This window comes from Protopterus annectens, chromosome 5.part1, assembly GCF_019279795.1.
Source record: "Protopterus annectens isolate FY-2018-M chromosome 5.part1, PAN1.0, whole genome shotgun sequence".
NCBI classification, from domain to species: domain Eukaryota; kingdom Metazoa; phylum Chordata; order Ceratodontiformes; family Protopteridae; genus Protopterus; species Protopterus annectens.
The window spans coordinates 363,277,977-363,296,126 of record NC_056736.1 but is presented as its reverse complement, the minus strand read 5'-3'; the positions used below and the strand labels follow the sequence as shown (position 1 = coordinate 363,296,126).

The 18,150-nt window shown below is 39.0% G+C and overlaps 1 protein-coding gene across 1 annotated transcript in view; it reads left to right on the top strand.

Annotated features, from left to right (window-relative positions):
• SMPD1 (sphingomyelin phosphodiesterase 1) overlaps positions 1–17,859 on the top strand; it is a 376,572-nt gene extending 358,713 nt beyond the window's left edge. Inside the window, exon 6 of the mRNA XM_044073036.1 lies at positions 15,910–17,859. Coding sequence (XP_043928971.1) covers positions 15,910–16,316 — 407 coding nt within the window. The 3' untranslated portion in view covers positions 16,317–17,859. The remainder of the gene's footprint in view (positions 1–15,909) is intronic.
• The last annotated feature ends 291 nt before the right edge of the window (positions 17,860–18,150 follow it).

Below are 18,150 nucleotides of genomic sequence, written 5' to 3'. Positions count from 1 at the left end.
ATCATTTAGGAATTAAAACTACAAATTTTATGAACAACAAACCAAAAATAAGAAGCAAAAATCTATTCATTCTTTGAAAATCTGGACAGTTGGGAGGTATAGTTCAGCTGGGCCTGTCTGAGTTTGCTGCCCTCCCCTGACAAAATAATGGTTGAACTGGAGCCTCTGCAGCCATTCCAATTAACCATTACTTGGCTATTTCACTCCATTTACCATAAACACTAATGTGCATACTGCTTTACTTCAATGATTGGACTTCATTTGAAAGTTTTATTTTGTATTTTACAGCACAAACATTAAGTAATCTGTTAAACAAAGCAATGCAGTCTCACAATGAAAACTTAGCATTAAAACTTCTCTGCCCTTGAAACTCACATTCATTGAAACAGCATTGAAACCCACATTCAAAGAAAATACATTTTGCCAGTGGCAGATAAAGATTAATTTTGGGCTGTTTTCAATCATAGGCCCCTTGCATATGAAACATACATGTGCTCTGTGATACACCTTCCTCATTGTACTAAAATTATATTCCTTGTACAATACAGTACACTTGTTAGAGGGTGTTTTAAATTTGTTTTGAACATTTTTCCAGTAAGCAATGAAACAAAACATATGCACCCATAATGGCAAAACTGCCCAGTTGAGAACATTTATCATAAAAAGTCTACTCAGACTTCCACAGTCCACCATTATTAGTAAATATACACAATTCTACAGTCCACCATTATTAGTAAATATGCACAATTCCACAGTCCACCATTATTAGTAAATATGCACAATTCTACAGTCCACCATTATCAGTAAATATGCACAATTCTACAGTGCACCTTTATCAGTAAATATGCACAATTCTACAGTCCATATTCAGTGAATTCAGTTCTTGCCATAGCTGTCAACCTTAGCACAAAACCTGGACGAAGCCAATAATGGGGAATACAGTCCCAAAAATAGGGACAAATTTAAAATATTCATCTTATAAACTTAGAAAATTGCTAGAAAAAAGGTTGTGCTACTATGTATTCTGAAGAACATGAAGTTTGAAATTCAAATGCCGGTCAATTCTACTGCGGACAGAACAAAAACAATTTTCAGCAGAGACGAGGGATTAATACTGCAGACACGTCTTTGTAAAATGGCAGGGCATCAGAGCAAATCCACACAAACACAGGCAGGAGATGCAGACTCCAAACAGAAGCCACCCCAACCAAGAATCAAACCAGAAAACCTATAGCTGTGAGGCAACAATACTACCACCGCACCATCAATTATGCAAGGAATTAAACATTCAGAAACCTGAAGTCTGAAATTCAAATGCCTGTCAATTTTACTGCGGACAGAACAAAACCAATTTTCAGCAGGGATTAAAACTGCAGACACGTCTTTGTAAAATGGCAGGGCACCAGAGCAAATCCACACAAACACATGGAGGAGATGCAGACTCCACACAGAAGCCACCCCAACCAAGAATCAAACCAGAAAACCTATAGCTGTGAGGCAACAATACTACCACTGCACCATCAAATCTGCAAGGAATTAAACATTCAGAAACCTGAAGTCTGAAATTCAAATGCCTGTCAATTTTACTGCGGACAGAACAAAAACAATTTTCAGCAGAGATGCAGGGATTAATACTGCAGACACGTCTTTGCAAAATGGCAGGGCACCAGAGCAAATCCACACAAATACAGGGAGGAGATGCAGACAGAAGCCACCCCAACCAAGAATCAAACCAGAAAACCTATAGTTGTGAGGTAACAATACTATCACTGCACCATCAATTATACAAGGAATTAAACATTCAGAAACCTGAAGTCTGAAATTCAAATGCCTGTCAATTTTACTGCGGACAGAACAAAACAATTTTCAGCAGAGACGAGGGATTAAAACTGCAGACACATCTTTGTAAAATGGCAGGGCACCAGAGCAAATCCACACAAACACAGGCAGGAGATGCAGACTCCAAACAGAAGCCACCCCAACCAAGAATCAAACCAGAAAACCTATAGCTGTGAGGCAACAATACTACCACCGCACCATCAATTATGCAAGGAATTAAACATTCAGAAACCTGAAGTCTGAAATTCAAATGCCTGTCAATTTTACTGCGGACAGAACAAAACCAATTTTCAGCAGGGATTAAAACTGCAGACACGTCTTTGTAAAATGGCAGGGCACCAGAGCAAATCCACACAAACACATGGAGGAGATGCAGACTCCACACAGAAGCCACCCCAACCAAGAATCAAACCAGAAAACCTTTAGCTGTGAGGCAACAATACTACCACTGCACCATCAAATACGCAAGGAATTAAACATTCAGAAACCCTTAAGTCTGAAATTCAAATGCCTATCAATTTTATTTAACATTTTTAATCAGGACAGTCTGACTTGGAACAAATAAACAAATTTTCAGCAGAGGCCCAGGAAGAAATAATGCAGACATGTCTTTGTAACATGGGAGGGCACAAAAGCAAACCCACACAAACACAGGGAGAAGATACAGACCCCACAAAGAAGGAACCCCAGCCAAGAATCAAACCCAAGAACCTGCAGCTGTGAGGCAACAATGCTACTACTACACCATCAAATATCAAGCATTGCAACATTTACAAACCACAGATATTATGAGGAACAGATCAGATCGAATATGAGGTAAAAATCTGAAATTTTTTTAAAAATGGTGGTGGGTAGGGAACTCAAGTCTTTAACACCTGCATACAGGGTACAGGGTTCAAGCCTGAGGCATTCCCTACCACACCACCATAAGCACCTGGGGCATTTTCACACACACACACACACACACACACACACACACACACACACACACACACACACACACACACACACACACACACACACACACACACACACACACACACACACTCTCTCCAGTAAAGCACAAGCACCATACACAAACTCCAGTAAAGCACAAGCACCATACACAAACTCCAGTAAAGCACAAGCACCATACACAAACTCCAGTAAAGCACAAGCACCATACACAAACTCCAGTAAAGCACAAGCACCATACACAAATAAAAAGAAAAAGCACAAACTCAAGCACCATACACAAATAAAAAGAAAAAGCACAAACTCAAGCACCATACACAAATAAAAAGAAAAAGCACAAACTCAAGCACCATACACAAATAAAAAGCACAAACTCAATAAACACAAATAAAAAGCACAAACTCAATAAAAATAAACATTGTAAATTAAAAGGCACCTTACCTGAATGAATACATCCAGAGTTAACGTCCGTACATACATCCTTCCCGCGCAATACTGAAGACCCGCGAGATCCCAATGCTCCTTCCCGACGCCAACGAGATCCCTAAGGCTCTGTCCCGAGTCCCTGCTGCTCCTCTTGCATAATCCTGGCGGGTCTGTGCACTGTAAAAGTGCACAGACGCTCCTTGTGTCCCCCTATGGGGACGTGCGCATAGACCGATAAGCCGGGACTCGGTCTATGCGCATGCGCGAAGTCCGCGAATTTTAAAAAAATATTTTTTTTTATTTTTCATTTTTTTCTTTCTTTTTTTATTTTTGAGGGGGCTGCAGTCCGGCAGCCCTATGCCACGAGCCGCCCCTGCCTTTGACTAAGCTCTTTTTCTGTGAAAGTGGATGGTTGCTTGTATAATGAAGGTAGGAAATACAAAAAGAACTCTTACGAAATATGTTAGATTTGCAACCTGTAGATGTATGGGAAATTGCTACGTCTAAGTAATGTATACCTCTAGTGTTGTAGCTATACGTAAATTCCAAAAACTAAGTAGTTTTGTTCAGGTGGTTAATAAAGCCAGGGATATCTTCCACTTTTCCCTTCCACAAAATAACGATGTCATCCAAAAACCTGCAATATAACTGGATGTTGTTCCAAAATTCTTTGTGGAATACATATCTTAATTCCCAGACTAATAGTACTATATTTGCATATGTAGGGGCGCAGGCAGCCCCCATGACTACTCCTCTTGTTTGTTGGAAATGTTGGCCCTCAACGAATAAAAAAAATTCTCTAAGATGAGTGCCATTATTTCAGACACTAGATTTGCTTTATTGTGAATCAAGGTGGAACATTTAAAGAGTCTGTATTCAAATAATTCTAGTCCTTCTTGCTTAGAAATACAGGAAAGAAGATCTTCAACATCAGTGGTTAGAAATACCAAATCAGCTACGCATTGATTTTCTTTAAGCTGTCCTAGAAAATCCCAGGAATCCTTAACTAGATGTGCTGCTCTCTCCACTACATGCTTAGTCAATTTATCTACAAAGAGTGCCAGATTATGTGTTTTGGAGCCACTGGCAGCAACAATTGTTGTAAAAGATGGTTCAGTGATACTTTTGTGTATTTTTGGGATGCTGAATATGACCGGCACCTTAGGATAGGAATTAGTAAGAAAATTAAGGAGGTTATTAGTAATACGTTTGTCCAGGACATATTCTTCTAAACTGTCAGTACGTTGATAAGCAATATTTATTTGGTTCTTAGAAACCTGTGCATAATTCTCTTCATTAAGTAAAATATCCTGCATAATGTTGGAGTAATCCTGTGAACTGAATATTACTATACCACCTCCCTTGTCAGGGGTCATGATACGCAGTCCCTTGTCCCCCCTCAGTTGATTCATGAGAATTCTTTCATCAGAACTTAAGTTGGAATAAAACTTCCTATTCTGAGCCCATAACTCATACATATCTTCTTTCACTGCCTTCTCAAAAACATTAATGAGGGGATGGAGTGGTGGATTGAACACACTACTTTTCTTCAGAATATTTTTGTGAGCACTTGCCTCATTTGTAGGCCCCACTTGATTTTGGGGAAAAAAGGAGACGGAAATTGAGCTTTCTAAGTTCCTACATCTGAACATCTAACAAACACTCTGCAACATCCAGTATTTTAGAGGGAACAAATTTAAATCCTTTAGGAAAAAAGTGAAAAAAAAACTTTAATGATACCCTGTCTGTGTAATTGTAAATCTTAAAGTCTTGAAAAATATGCACAGTACGTTCAGTTCCAACAATTGATATCTGCCCCCCCCACCCCCCGGTTGGGATGTCCCTTTTGAATTTGCACTGCATGACTGTATATGTATTTCCACTCCTGATTTCTGTTTGCTATCCTTTCTGAACGTCTTTGTTGCTGAAAATCCTGTGAACCACCTTCATCCATTTCATTATACACTTCAGCATAGTCATTATACATGTCAGCAATTTCCCTGTCCCTGTCATTATCAGCAGAATTACTGTGCACAAAGAATTTTGGAACAACATCCAGTTATAATGCAGTTCAATTTTATCTATTATGTAACATGTACTGGTATAAAAATGGTTCTTGAATCAGTGTGCTTTATTCTGATGAAGTCTTCTATGGGAAAGATGAAAGCGCTTAATCTTGGTGTGTTTTTACTGCAATAAACGGAGTTTGTATACAGGCTTGTTTGATGCATTTTCCCTTTGGTTCCTGGTCTTCTGTTATGTGCACTGCACCAGATATTTGAATTTACCTCTCTATAGTCCAGGCCAATGTCAGTCACTTCTGGGTGACTAAATTTGGAGATGATTGCAAATTAGGAGCAGTCAAAGAATTCCCCACTGACACAAATGTTCTCCAGAATGGGCTAACACAGACAAATAACTGGTGTCACATCATGGACTAAAACTAAATGCCAAGAAATGCATAATAATATCCTTTGGAAAGTCATCCACCCCTGGTCACTATTATATTGACAGCAAACCCCGTAGTCAGGGACTTGGGAACATAGACAGTAATCTACTGTTTGACCATCACATGTCTACCATAGTGAGGAAATCTTTCTATGTTCTACAACTTATAAACAAAAGTATGGCATGTAGGTCAAGGAGATCATTGTTCTACTGTATTCTGTGTTCATCAGACCTGTCATTGAGTACAGTGCCCTTTTTGGTATGTACCTAGCCAGCCACATCCATCAATTGGAATGTCCACAGAGGTTCCTCACTAAAGGAATACAGGGTGTACATAACATATCCTATGCAGACCACATCAAGGCAGTATCCCTGTACTCTCTCTCTTCCAGGCTGTTGAGGGGAGATCTATGCCTAGCATACAAGGCATTGTCAAACCCCACCCTGGTGTATGTTCTGCATATCTACAAAACAAACAGCACCAGAATTACCCATTCTACACACTTAAACCTTGCTTGTGATATAAATAGGACCCACTGGAGAGACAGGTATGAATCCAAGATATACATGGATATACTCAGTGTTTGTTAGGTTTCATTAATACCAGTGCTCTGGAGCTAATTGTAAAACTACCTAGTAGAGGCTTTGATATCCTTGACGTGGTCCTTACCAGCCTAGACCCTGTATGAACTCCTACCCATCATTTCCTCATCCCTTGTTAAATCTAACCACAAATTGGTCATCTTCTTTCTTAGGCCTAGTGCTACCACTCAGCCACCCAATGAAGCCATCTTTAGGGATTTTTCTGGATCAAACCTAATTCATCTTGTAAAAAAACCTACACAAAACTCCCAACCACCTCAAAAGCACTGCTGAATTCTCCTCCAGTGTTTATTAACATCTAACAAGCTGCACAGAAAAGTACCCACTGTCCTTAAGTATAATTGTAAATTCAGGATTAAACCTCTCTGGTGTAACTCCCCTGATAAATAAACTGAACAATAAACCTATATCTCCGTGATAGCCGCTTATTCTAGTAATAGCTCTATTCTTATCTATTTTCCCTGCACCTTCCCGTCTTTACAGACATCACCTGCAAGTCTCCTCCCCCTTGCTACAACCTTACAGCTCTTCCGGCTAACTCCCATCCCTGCCCCTCCCTCTTCCTACTGGAAGTGATAAAATACCTCCCTTCTTTTGGGCGCCATCTTTAAACATCGCCCATCTCAACTGCTGAGTGCCCTGGCTGAGCGTGTACCTCCACTGTAAGTTGTACCTGTTTGTTCATTGTACTATCGCTTCCATGTGTTATGTCTTTCTACCTAATTGATGTTTTGCTGTAATATTGTAATATTGCTACCGTCGCGCTCTGTATTAAATAAGCGCAAGGTTCCGCATGTTGTTTTTAATGTGATTTAATACAATAGATGCGTACTGGGTAAGGTTTTTGTATAATAGGTCTATTAGGTAGTGCTAACTGATGTTATTTATAGTAGATGTGTGCTGGGCATAGAGTCGCTAACACTTAATATTCTCTACATACTTTACTAAATTGAGCTTTTGGTTTAATTACCTGCATATGCAATGTGCTTGGTGTTTGAGCCCTGCTACAACATTTCCATAGTGGCGTTTTTATTGTGTGTAGTGTCATTTATTTGTGGAGGGAAGTGCTAATGTACTATATAAACGTAGTGAGGTTGGCGATTTAAACGCTCAACGAACGCCATGTGTTTGATGTTATATTTCTGTTATACACTTTATGCCGACGTTTATCAAAGGCTACTAGCTGCATTTTGAAGAAGCGTATCTGGCTAATGTAACATACAACGCCGTCGAAGTTTGCAGGCTGAATTATTTGCTATTGAACGCTAACTTCCACGTGCTTATAATATAGATTCTGTTCTACCCTGTGTATCTTTGGAAGTGCTTCTAACTGCTACATAATGTATGATGTCTCTATTTTTGTAATATAGACTTATTAACTGTCTTTGACTGCTATTAAGAAGCAAGGTGTGTTTAAATGGTACTAAATGCTATTTTTGTCTCAACTCTCTCTCCTGTTTTATAGCTTTTTTCCCTGAGTTACCCCTGTGACTTAAGCCCGTGAGGACACCTAAAACCCACCTAATTAATACAGCTACCTTATTTTGCTCAAGCAAAAGCAACCTACTCTGCTGCCTCATCTCCTTTTTTCTGGACTTTGCACCAAGAAGAAGCTAAGGAAGTATGTGTAACTGCTGCTGAACCCTTACTACCTTATTGTTTCAGCCTTGATAGCTGTTATTTAGTACACTCCTCTGCCAGGATAGCCAGCAGCCTTAGATATCCCTTATTCTAGTCTCTAGGTTCTCTTCCCCCCCCCCACCTACACCAACCACTCTCTTGTTTAGTTCTATTTGGCCCTGAGGATATCCTAGTGGAGTAAGGTGTATTTTTCTACCTATCCACTTGGTGACCCCCTTCCCCAAATTGACTTCACTGCATGTATTGTAGGTATTCTCTTTCAGCTCTAACCTTCCCCCTTCTCACTGTATCTCCTAACCTCTAGTAGTTCACTCTAGCTATAACATCTCTTTTCCTATTCACTTGCTCTAGTTTCTCATAGTTCACTGTCATCCAACACACCCAGGTCTTTCTTCCATTCTACCTTCCCCTCTGCAATTAACACTTTACTGATACACTCTCACGAACCTCCTCTTCAGACCTCTTTGGTTCTACCCGCTCCGTTAAGCTCACTCCGCTCCCCTACCCTACCCCCAAATCCCACCCACCCCCAGTGCATCTACCTTTATTTCCCCCATAGGCACACCCACAGTAATTCTTATCCAACCAACCTCACTATCTGTACATCTACCCCTCCCTCCATCCGCCCATAAAAATTTTACTTGCCCACCACAGCTATCCCTCCTAATCCAGTAGAATTCCTCTCTACTTGCATTACACTCCACCCCACTCCGAAATCGCACCCACTCCAATCCCTACTCTATTTCCCACTTCTACTCTTATTCTCCTAACTTTACCTGGTCCTACACCAACATAACTCTCTTGTATTCATAAATATTTTATCAACAGCATATCAACTCTACATATTTCACATTCCACCATGCCTACAAAATCCTCATTCATCTCCTTATTTCTACTTCTCCTCACTCTATCCTATCTTTACTACATCACCCAACCCTTTAACTTTCACCATGCACAACCTCTCCACATTACTAACCACCTTAACTCTACTCTACCAGACTCACATACTCCTATTTCTCCTCATCTATATCCTATAAATAACCTCCTACTCTTCCCATACAAATACATTACCCTTCAAAAACATTTTTCCTCCATTGTTACTATCAGATTCCTTAAATCCACAATAGAACCCAATCACAAACTGTCCATCTACCTCTCTAAGCCACTCTTATATCTAATTTCTACTCTATTATCCGGTGATATCCATCCCAACCCTGGCCCGCCACAGTTTCCTCTACAGACAAGTCGATCTTATTTACTTCCTTTAACTCCCAAAGCATAGTAAACAAAGTTCCACACCTTCATGCCTGGCTTGTTCATAATAAACCAGATATCCTAACAATCTCAGAAACTTGGTTAAAACCCTATATAAAAGACTCTGAAATAATTCCGCCAAACTATTCAATCATTAGAAAAGACAGGCCCCATAGAAAAGGAGGTGGAGTAGCTCTCCTTTATTCATCCGCATTATCAGTTACCCCCTATAACAAACTGATTCCACAATTCAAAAATGCTGAACTACTCCTCACATCTCTCCAAATTAACTCACACAAACACATTTGTATAGCCTCACTCTATATCCCCCCAGGAGAGAATATTTCTACACTTGAGGATATCCTTTCCTGGCTCTCTAACAACATTAGCAATGAAACAATAATACTTGGTGATATGAATATTAACTGGGCCTCTATTCAGTCCTCTAAAAACCCTCTCAATATCAACCTCTACAACTTTTCACAACTTATCAAATCCACAACATACCCCTCTAAAGCTCTCTAATGGCAGCATTCTAGACTGGATTCTAGTCTCTCACCCCCACTATTTCTCTGATAGTGGTACTCTACCTGATCCCCTTGGCGACCACATACCCATCTTCACACAACGACTCCCATTACACCTGCACTGCACCCATAATTGTATTACTATCCAGAACCAAAAAAAGTTTGATCCTACAAGCTTCTCAAACTCTCTAAAATCTATAAATTGGAACTGCCTAAAAACTTTATCTCTAGACAATGCAGTTGCCCATTTCAACACAATTTTCCTACAAATACTTGATTCTCATGCACCCTTAAGGTCTAAGAGAATTAAAACTAAAACAGCCCCCTGGCTGTCCAAAAATACACTAGCATCCATGCGACACAGAGACAAAGTCTGGGCATATTACCAGAAAAACAAATCCCCCCTAGTCGAAAAACAATATAAAACTCTCCGAAACAGGGTTAAAAAACTCATAATTTCCGATCGACAAAACTACTTCTCCACACTCCAAAATAGCAGTAAATCTAACCCTCAGAAATTCTGGAAAGGTATCTCTACTCTTCTCAACCCTAGTAAACAAAATACCCCTACCCCAGACCCAAATGCTCCTGACCTGGATCTAGCCACACAATTTAATTATTTTTTCATTGAATCCATTTCCAAATTAACATCATCCTTCTCTAACACCACTACACTCTCAAATATTCCCCCACCCTCCCTCCCCTGCACCCCACCCAGCACCACCTCCACCCCCACATATCCATTTAACAATTTTTCTCCCTCCACTTCTTCTCCTTCTCTAACTACTACATTAACTGCATCTGCCCCTAACTCACCCCCCCTGCACACTCTCCCTCTTTCTCTTTCAAACCTATACCCACCTCCACTATAAAGAAACTCCTTCTGAAACTGAAGCCATGTACTAATGCTCCTGATAACATCCCCTCCTACTTTCTTAGCATAGCTGCTGATGCACTTTCCTACCCTATTAGCATTCTAATCAACCGCTCTATCCTAGAAAGTACAGTACCCCAAATCTGGAAAAAGGCCTACATCATCCCTTTGCACAAAGGGGGCAACAATAACAATGTTACTAATTTCCCCATTGCTATCCTATCCCCCATCTCTAAAATCTTAGAAAAATGTATTCATCTTCAACTCCTTCCCTACCTTTTAGAAAAGCACCTACTAACTCCCACCCAACATGGTTTCAGACCTAATCACAGTACTATGACCGCCCTCCTCTCCTTCCTTCAAACTATTAACAAAGCACGTGACTCTGGCCAAATTGTTTCTACCATACTACTTGACCTCTCTAAGGCCTTTGACACTATCTCTCATAACCTGTTACTAACCAAACTCTCAGGACTTAACCTATCTCCCTCCTCATTGAACTGGTTCTCCAACTACTTATCTAATAGATATCAAGCAGTTATATGGAAAAAAGCCACTTCCTCATTTCTAAATACCCCTACTGGGGTACCCCAAGGGTCCATACTGGGTCCCCTTCTCTTTAATATATTTATTAATGATTTCCACAACTCCATTCCTTCCTCAGACATCATCCAATACGCAGATGATTCCACTATTATATGCTCGGCCCCTTCTATCCCCTCACTCCAAAACTGACCCAAGAAGCTTTCACAACCACTGAGCAGTGGATGAAAAGAAATCATCTTGCTCTCAATGCCTCTAAAACCAAATTAATGCTATTTTCCCCCTCTAAAGCTGTCTCCTTCAACACAAACATTTTCTGTATCACTAGTCAAAACAATTCACCTCTGGAACTTGTGTCAGAGACCAAGCTACTCGGGGTCCAAATTGATAACCAACTCAAATTTAATTCTCACCTACAGCTAAATATCAAAACCCACCAAAACTTGGTATGCTGTACCGCAAAATAAATACCTCACACCTGCTGCAAAAATCACTCTCTCTACTTCATTTCTTATCCCCTCCCTTCTCTATGGAGCCCCACTCCTAACTAATCTACAGTCCTCCCTAAAACCCAACTTTCCTCTTGCTATAACAAAATCGCCAAGTTTGCTACCAACCACAAGTCCTCCTCACACCACTGTTCCTCTCTCCATACACTAAAATGGCTAGAGCTTCCTAACTATCTCACATACACTCAACTAACTCTTGCTCACAAACTCATTTTTAACTCCTCTCTCTGTCCTTCCCTCTCATCAGCTTTCAAAATGCACCTTCCTGATAGAATATTGAGATCCAACAATCAAAATCTATTAGAAATCTATAAACCCACTCGTCCCCCAGGGAAAAATCTTCTATCTTTTGTCCTTGCCCGCCTTTGGAACTCTCTACCATCATCCATCCGCACCACCCCCAACCACTCTATTTTTAAAAGATCTCTTCATTCCCACCTAGTATCCAAGTGGGAATGCTCTTGCTCCCATCCCTCATAGCTAATTTACTTGTAATTGCCATCTTCCTTATTCGCCTTGATTCCTCTTGCATTTTATCAGATTATTTATCTATTATCTATTGATTTTATCTAATCTTCTGTCATAGCTATTTCTTTTGTGTTTATTTGAAATTGTTTGCTGGTGTCAAAACACTTTGGATTATTATATAATTTATAATGTGTTATAGTTTTTGTATAACTAGTATGAATCACTTTTTGTAACATACTTAGTTCTGGAGCTTTTCTCCCCAGGACTCCATTGAAAACGGGTTATTTGACCCAATGGACTATCCTGGTAAACCAACTGCAATAAATAAAAAATAAATAAAATAAACTGCACACCAAATAATGAAAAGCTGTAAGATCTCCCCATTCCGTCTCAAGACTACAGTGAATCATGCCAGCAAAAATATAAGGATGCTATTAGAAAGTGCAAAGCAGAGCACACATTTAAGGTTGCTGTAGACACCAAAGGAAACTGCAAATCTTTTATCAGTTATGCCAAAAAATTAAGGAATGATGTCCAGCAGTACACTGAGCTCATCCATAATAATGTGACATATTCTGATCTCAGGGTTATAGTCAGTATATTAGCAGAAAGCATACCTCTCAACTCTCCAGATTTTTGCCTCATATTTTGGTCTGTTCATCATAAAATTTGTGGTTTTCTGTCAAATCACTAATGACTGAAGTTACTAAAGTTTTAGACTTCATATCCTTCAGAAAATTCTTACGGACACAAATTCAGTTATTCTAGCAACTTTAAGTTTATAAGAGCAATACTTAAAGTCTGTCCCTATTTCTGGGCCTTTGTCCAAATTTCTTGTGCTAAGAAGTTGAAAGGTGTGGCAAACAAATTTAGCAGTAGCTTTAACCCACCTACCCACATTATAATCCCCACTATATCTGGAAATTTAGTTTTCCCTGAAGTCCCAATGGAACAAGTCTTAGAATCCATCCCAAAAGGGTAAAACTAGTATGTCCATGAGACCAGAAAACATATCAGGCTACATTCTTATTAGTACCAATTATGGACTGTCCAAGCCTCTCCTTAAACTATTGAACGTCAGCCCTTATACCTGATGCCTGAAAAATTGTCACCGTGACTCCTGTACACAAGTGTGGCCCTTCTACAGGCCTGGTTAATTATAGGCTCATCAGTCTCTCCAACCTTATAGGCAAAACCATGGAACATATAGCAGAATTAATTTCTGCAGACATAGGCATCTTAACTTATCTAGATCCCAGTCAGTTTTATTTGTTAAACCAAATAAACTTCTTTGAAAAGGTCACATAGGCTGAAGACAGTGGTCACTCTGTGCACACTGCTTATTGTGACCTGGGCGAGGCTTTTGACACTGTTGTCCATGCTGGTATTATTGAAAAACTAAACAAACTTGATCATTTGGTTATTCATCATAATCCAGGTTGTAAAAGTTGCTGGTATCTTCCTCAAATGTAAAATTGTAACTAGTGATGTACTATAGAGGTCAGTGTTGGGCCATCTCCTGACTGGCATTTATTTTGCGGGCATCCAGGCCAATATCTAGGAAGTGGGTTTGACTAGATTTGTGATGAATCAGGCTAAGTACTGTTATCCTTTCAGTCACTGATAGTGAACAGCACAAGCAAGGGCTGGAATATACACACACCTGGGGGCTGGAGTAGCAACAACCCATCTAAAGCTAAATGCAGAAAAGTATATCATAGTAGTGTTTGGCAAAAAAAAAAGTTCCCATCTCATATGTTATAAATGATAATCTTCTTCAGACAGAAATAGTCATAAGAGACTAGAGTACTTGTGGATTTTGCTCTGTCTCTCTATTATTGATCATCATGTTTCCACCATAGTCAGGAAATGTTTAAATCTGGCTCAATCACTTTCCAAGGGAATGAATTTAAGATCCAAAGAAGTCATCCTATCACTGTACTCTTACTTACCAGACCTGTCATTGACTACAGTGCCCCATTTTGTACATACAAATACAAGATTATCGCTCAACTGGCCTCAAAAAATTCTAACCAACAAGAGTTGTTGTTGTTGTGTCTTTCGGCTTTTCCCGGTTAGGGGTTGCCACAGCGGAACTCCAGTCCGCTAATGATTGCCAGTAGATTTTTACATGCCGAGTTTCCAGCTCTGACGCACAACTTTCAACGAAGGTACGCCCATTCACACATGTCTCCACACGGAAGACGCTTTAGCTGAGAATCGAACAGGACAACGTCTTACTGTGAGGCAACAACGCTACCGCAGCACCACCACCGCAGTTTAACCAACAAAAGTAAAAGCCTTAAATACTTCAACTGTCCTGGCTGCTCTGAGTTGACTTGTTTCTCTCTTTTTGAGCCATGAAAAACCCAGTCCTTCTTGGCTTCCTCTCTCTTAAAAACTAGAGGCCCTACACATAATCACACAAGAAATCTAAATCTACACCAGCAAATAAACAAGACTCACTGGAGAAATTGGTTTCTAAATCAACGTAGTCCCAGCCAGTGAAATAAGTTACCACTAGAGGTCAAACAAAGTAATACTTTAGCTACATTTAAGGCTTTTATCATTTATTTCCCTCCCCAGTTTAGGAGGTGAGCAATATTAAGTGTTTGTAAAGGGTAGCAGGAAATTTACATATGTCTACTTAAAGGTGCATATGGATAAGAATATTATGGCCTTTGTAATTGCTTGCCTAGTATTGTTTCTGTACAAGAAGTGTTACAAATAATGCCATTTAATCAGTTTCCATGATAGGACTAATTTCCTTAAGTAGTTCTTCATCCCATTTTGTGCCATCAAACTACTTGCATATCTGTGTATATGCATATTTTGGAAAGTGGCAATTATTTAAGGGATATTGCAAGACTTTATTTTGTGTAACAGTATTGATTAGATGAACACAGCAGTAGTACTGAATCTAATGTCAGAGTAAGCTATTCTCTGTGACTCGGCCATATTGTTCATGTTCATCTTTTATGCTACTTCCTTAACATTGTTATCATTTTAAACAAGCTCAGCATTTTAGGCTGACAGCCCCATTAGAAAACATTAACCTGATTGAGATGGACATACTAAATATTTACGTTTTGTGAATTATGACTTATTTTGTACCCTTTATGCTCATTGTAGAGTGGAGAGAAAATGTAAGAAATGGTTTTAATTGAATTGCTAGGAAAAGGTTTTTATTGGAGGTTCTTAATTGTCCGCTATATAAATTTACGAGTGGTAAAGGGTCAGTGTACATCTGAGGAAGTTTGATATAAGACGAAAACACAGTGATATGTTAAAGCATTTATGTGATTTTAAGTGTATGTTAGTGCTTTTTATGTGATAAATAAATTGGTTTACAATGTCCAGAAAGGTGGTCATCCTTCCAACAGTGCCTTACTTGTAACTGTTACTGAGCTGTTTCCTTTAGTCCAAGGTTTGATTCCCTCAGCCTCATTTTACTTATTATGTGACGTCACTTAACTAAACAGTGTTCGGGGCAATTGGGAAAACTGAGTTAGGTTCTTCAGTTGCTCCCCGGCTTGCATGCTACCTATGAACCTAAGTGTAATGAGGTCTGAATGTCATTCACAATAAGGTCTAGGTAAAGAGTTGAACTTACCTATGGGGCTGACCCTCTGCTGTGGGGAAAGACTGATGGAAGGGGTGATATTGCTAAATATTCTTAATTCCATATTTGAGCAATCTTGACAGGCTACTTTAACTGCATTTGCTGAAATATTTTGAATTTTTGCTGTATGTGTAATTTGGTAATACTAGTTTCAGTACTGCAGCTGCACAGTTAATTTTTGTTTGTTGTTCTACATTTCAGGTTATCGTGTTTATGATATTGATGGTGATTATCCAGAAAGCTCACACATGGTATTAGATTATGAAACACATATCCTTAATCTCACAGAAGCTAATAGACCTGGTGGTTCACCAAAGTGGACCCTACTGTATCGAGCACGAGAGGCATTTGGGATGGAGACTGTATTCCCAGCTGACTGGAAAGAGCTTATTCAGACATTTCTTAAGGATGAGAGGCTTTTTCAGAAGTTCTGGTATCTCTACCACAAGGGTCATACTAGTGAAGTCTGTCAAAATGCCTGCAAAATGACAACACTTTGCTCTTTGGAGTCAGGGCGTTCAGATGATCCTCAGCTTTGTAAGCATTTGAGTAAAGAGATTGCATACAAAGAAATTCACCAGATTAGAAGGCAGAGAGAGCTTTGCTGATTATACCATTATGTACATATAAATATGGCATTTATAAATGTCCATCCAAAACAAATTGTCTTAAGTATTCAACTGAGCCGAGTAATTTCTAATCAAACTAAACATGGAATAGTTTGAGCTGTTATATAAAACTGAGATGACCCTAAAATGTTCTCAAAGCAATAGTACTTAGAAAGTGATTCCATATGTGTCATATGGGCTTCTCTTCAGATAAATTTTGGTTTGCACTGACAGCACTTTTTCTTAGTTCCTCCAAGTTTTATTTAATTTACTAATAGCTGCTTGAAAGTATTTAAAAATAGGTGAAGTGGAGAAAGGCAAACATCCCCCCATTTAACCTATGCCTGGCCCTGGTGGTGACAGACTGGATACTGAATTAATGATAACAATGTATATGATCCATTACTGGAATACCTTCCTAGTAATGGCACTATAGAAAGAGTCTTGTTTCTGACCCTCACCAAGCAATCATATAGCTTGTTTCTGTTACATAAGGCATCAAACTGTCAACAAAATCATACTGATCAGACTGCACATAGCATCCCTTCATAATACATGCATTAGTTATTGAATCTGTCTAAGCCACTTGGTGTACCGTACTCATTTCAGAATTCTGTGGTGTTACAAAAATGCTGCCACAATACTTGCAGCTATCTTGATGCTTATACAGCTCAATCATCACCTACCTTGTTGCCATCTGACTTATATTAGCAGCTGCTTGTATAGCCAGCAGCCAGCTACATCAGTGCCAGCACCTTGCACTAAAAGGATGTTTAAGTATGTAAACGATGTTGGATGTTGATAGGTGACAGTTTGGGGTACAATGTGCCCATCCCTGTTTCCCATGGAATTTGTAAACTTACTTTGCTTTCTTGAAGTTTTCTACACCTAATCCCTAACTTTCAGAGTTTTGTTATTCTTGTTCCTCCCATTTTTACATATTCCATTTTGCCATATTTGGCTTCATATGCTTGAATGGTTACCAAATTCTTAACAAATCTATTGTTTGAAGCTGCTACTGCTGTCCAGCTGAATAAAGTGATCATATTGTATAGTGGTGTTTGATCCCATGTTCTTTTTATTCATTGTTTGATTATTTTCTTTAAAGGAAAAGCAGTTGACATTTTATAAATGAATAATTACAGCATTTTTTGTTGGAAATAGTGCACCATTTCATCCTTCTTACTCACGTACTTCACCTTACTTGGTCGATCTGCTATGAAGGTGAAGCCCAAATGATTACATAAGATTGAAAATCAGCTGGAATGAAATTATATGCAACAATCTGGAGTGTATGGAAAACCCCCAAAAATATTTTAATGTTTTATTTTAACACTGTCCTTAGAGAGTTTTACTCAGAGCCCTGTTTCTAGGAATATGGTTCTGTTAGTTTTTGTCTTTCTTACGCTTTGTTGCCTGTTTCTATATTTTAGATGTCTTAACTGATTTTTCATGGATACCAAAACATTATGTATGAATTAACATGATTCTTCCCTTCAGTTTCATTTGTCTGTCTCTGGTAATAAATAAAATGTCTATTTAATTATTGGTCCATGCTTATTTTCTTAGGTAGAAAGGGGCAGTTGGGGCAAACATTAATATTGTTTGTGTTTAAGTCTGTTTTGTCAGTTACATGTTTTGAGAAACAAAATGTTGTTACCTGCTTCGTCATATGGCAGATATTTAATACTACAGAAGTAACAGAAAAAAAGGACAAATCCTGTTATTGCTGTAGTAGCTATGTCTGATTTGACAGTAGGCAGTATAAAGAGTGAAGTGTTTCACTAGTGAATAATGTGTACAGAAAGTGTTCTTTTTATTATGCAGATTATAT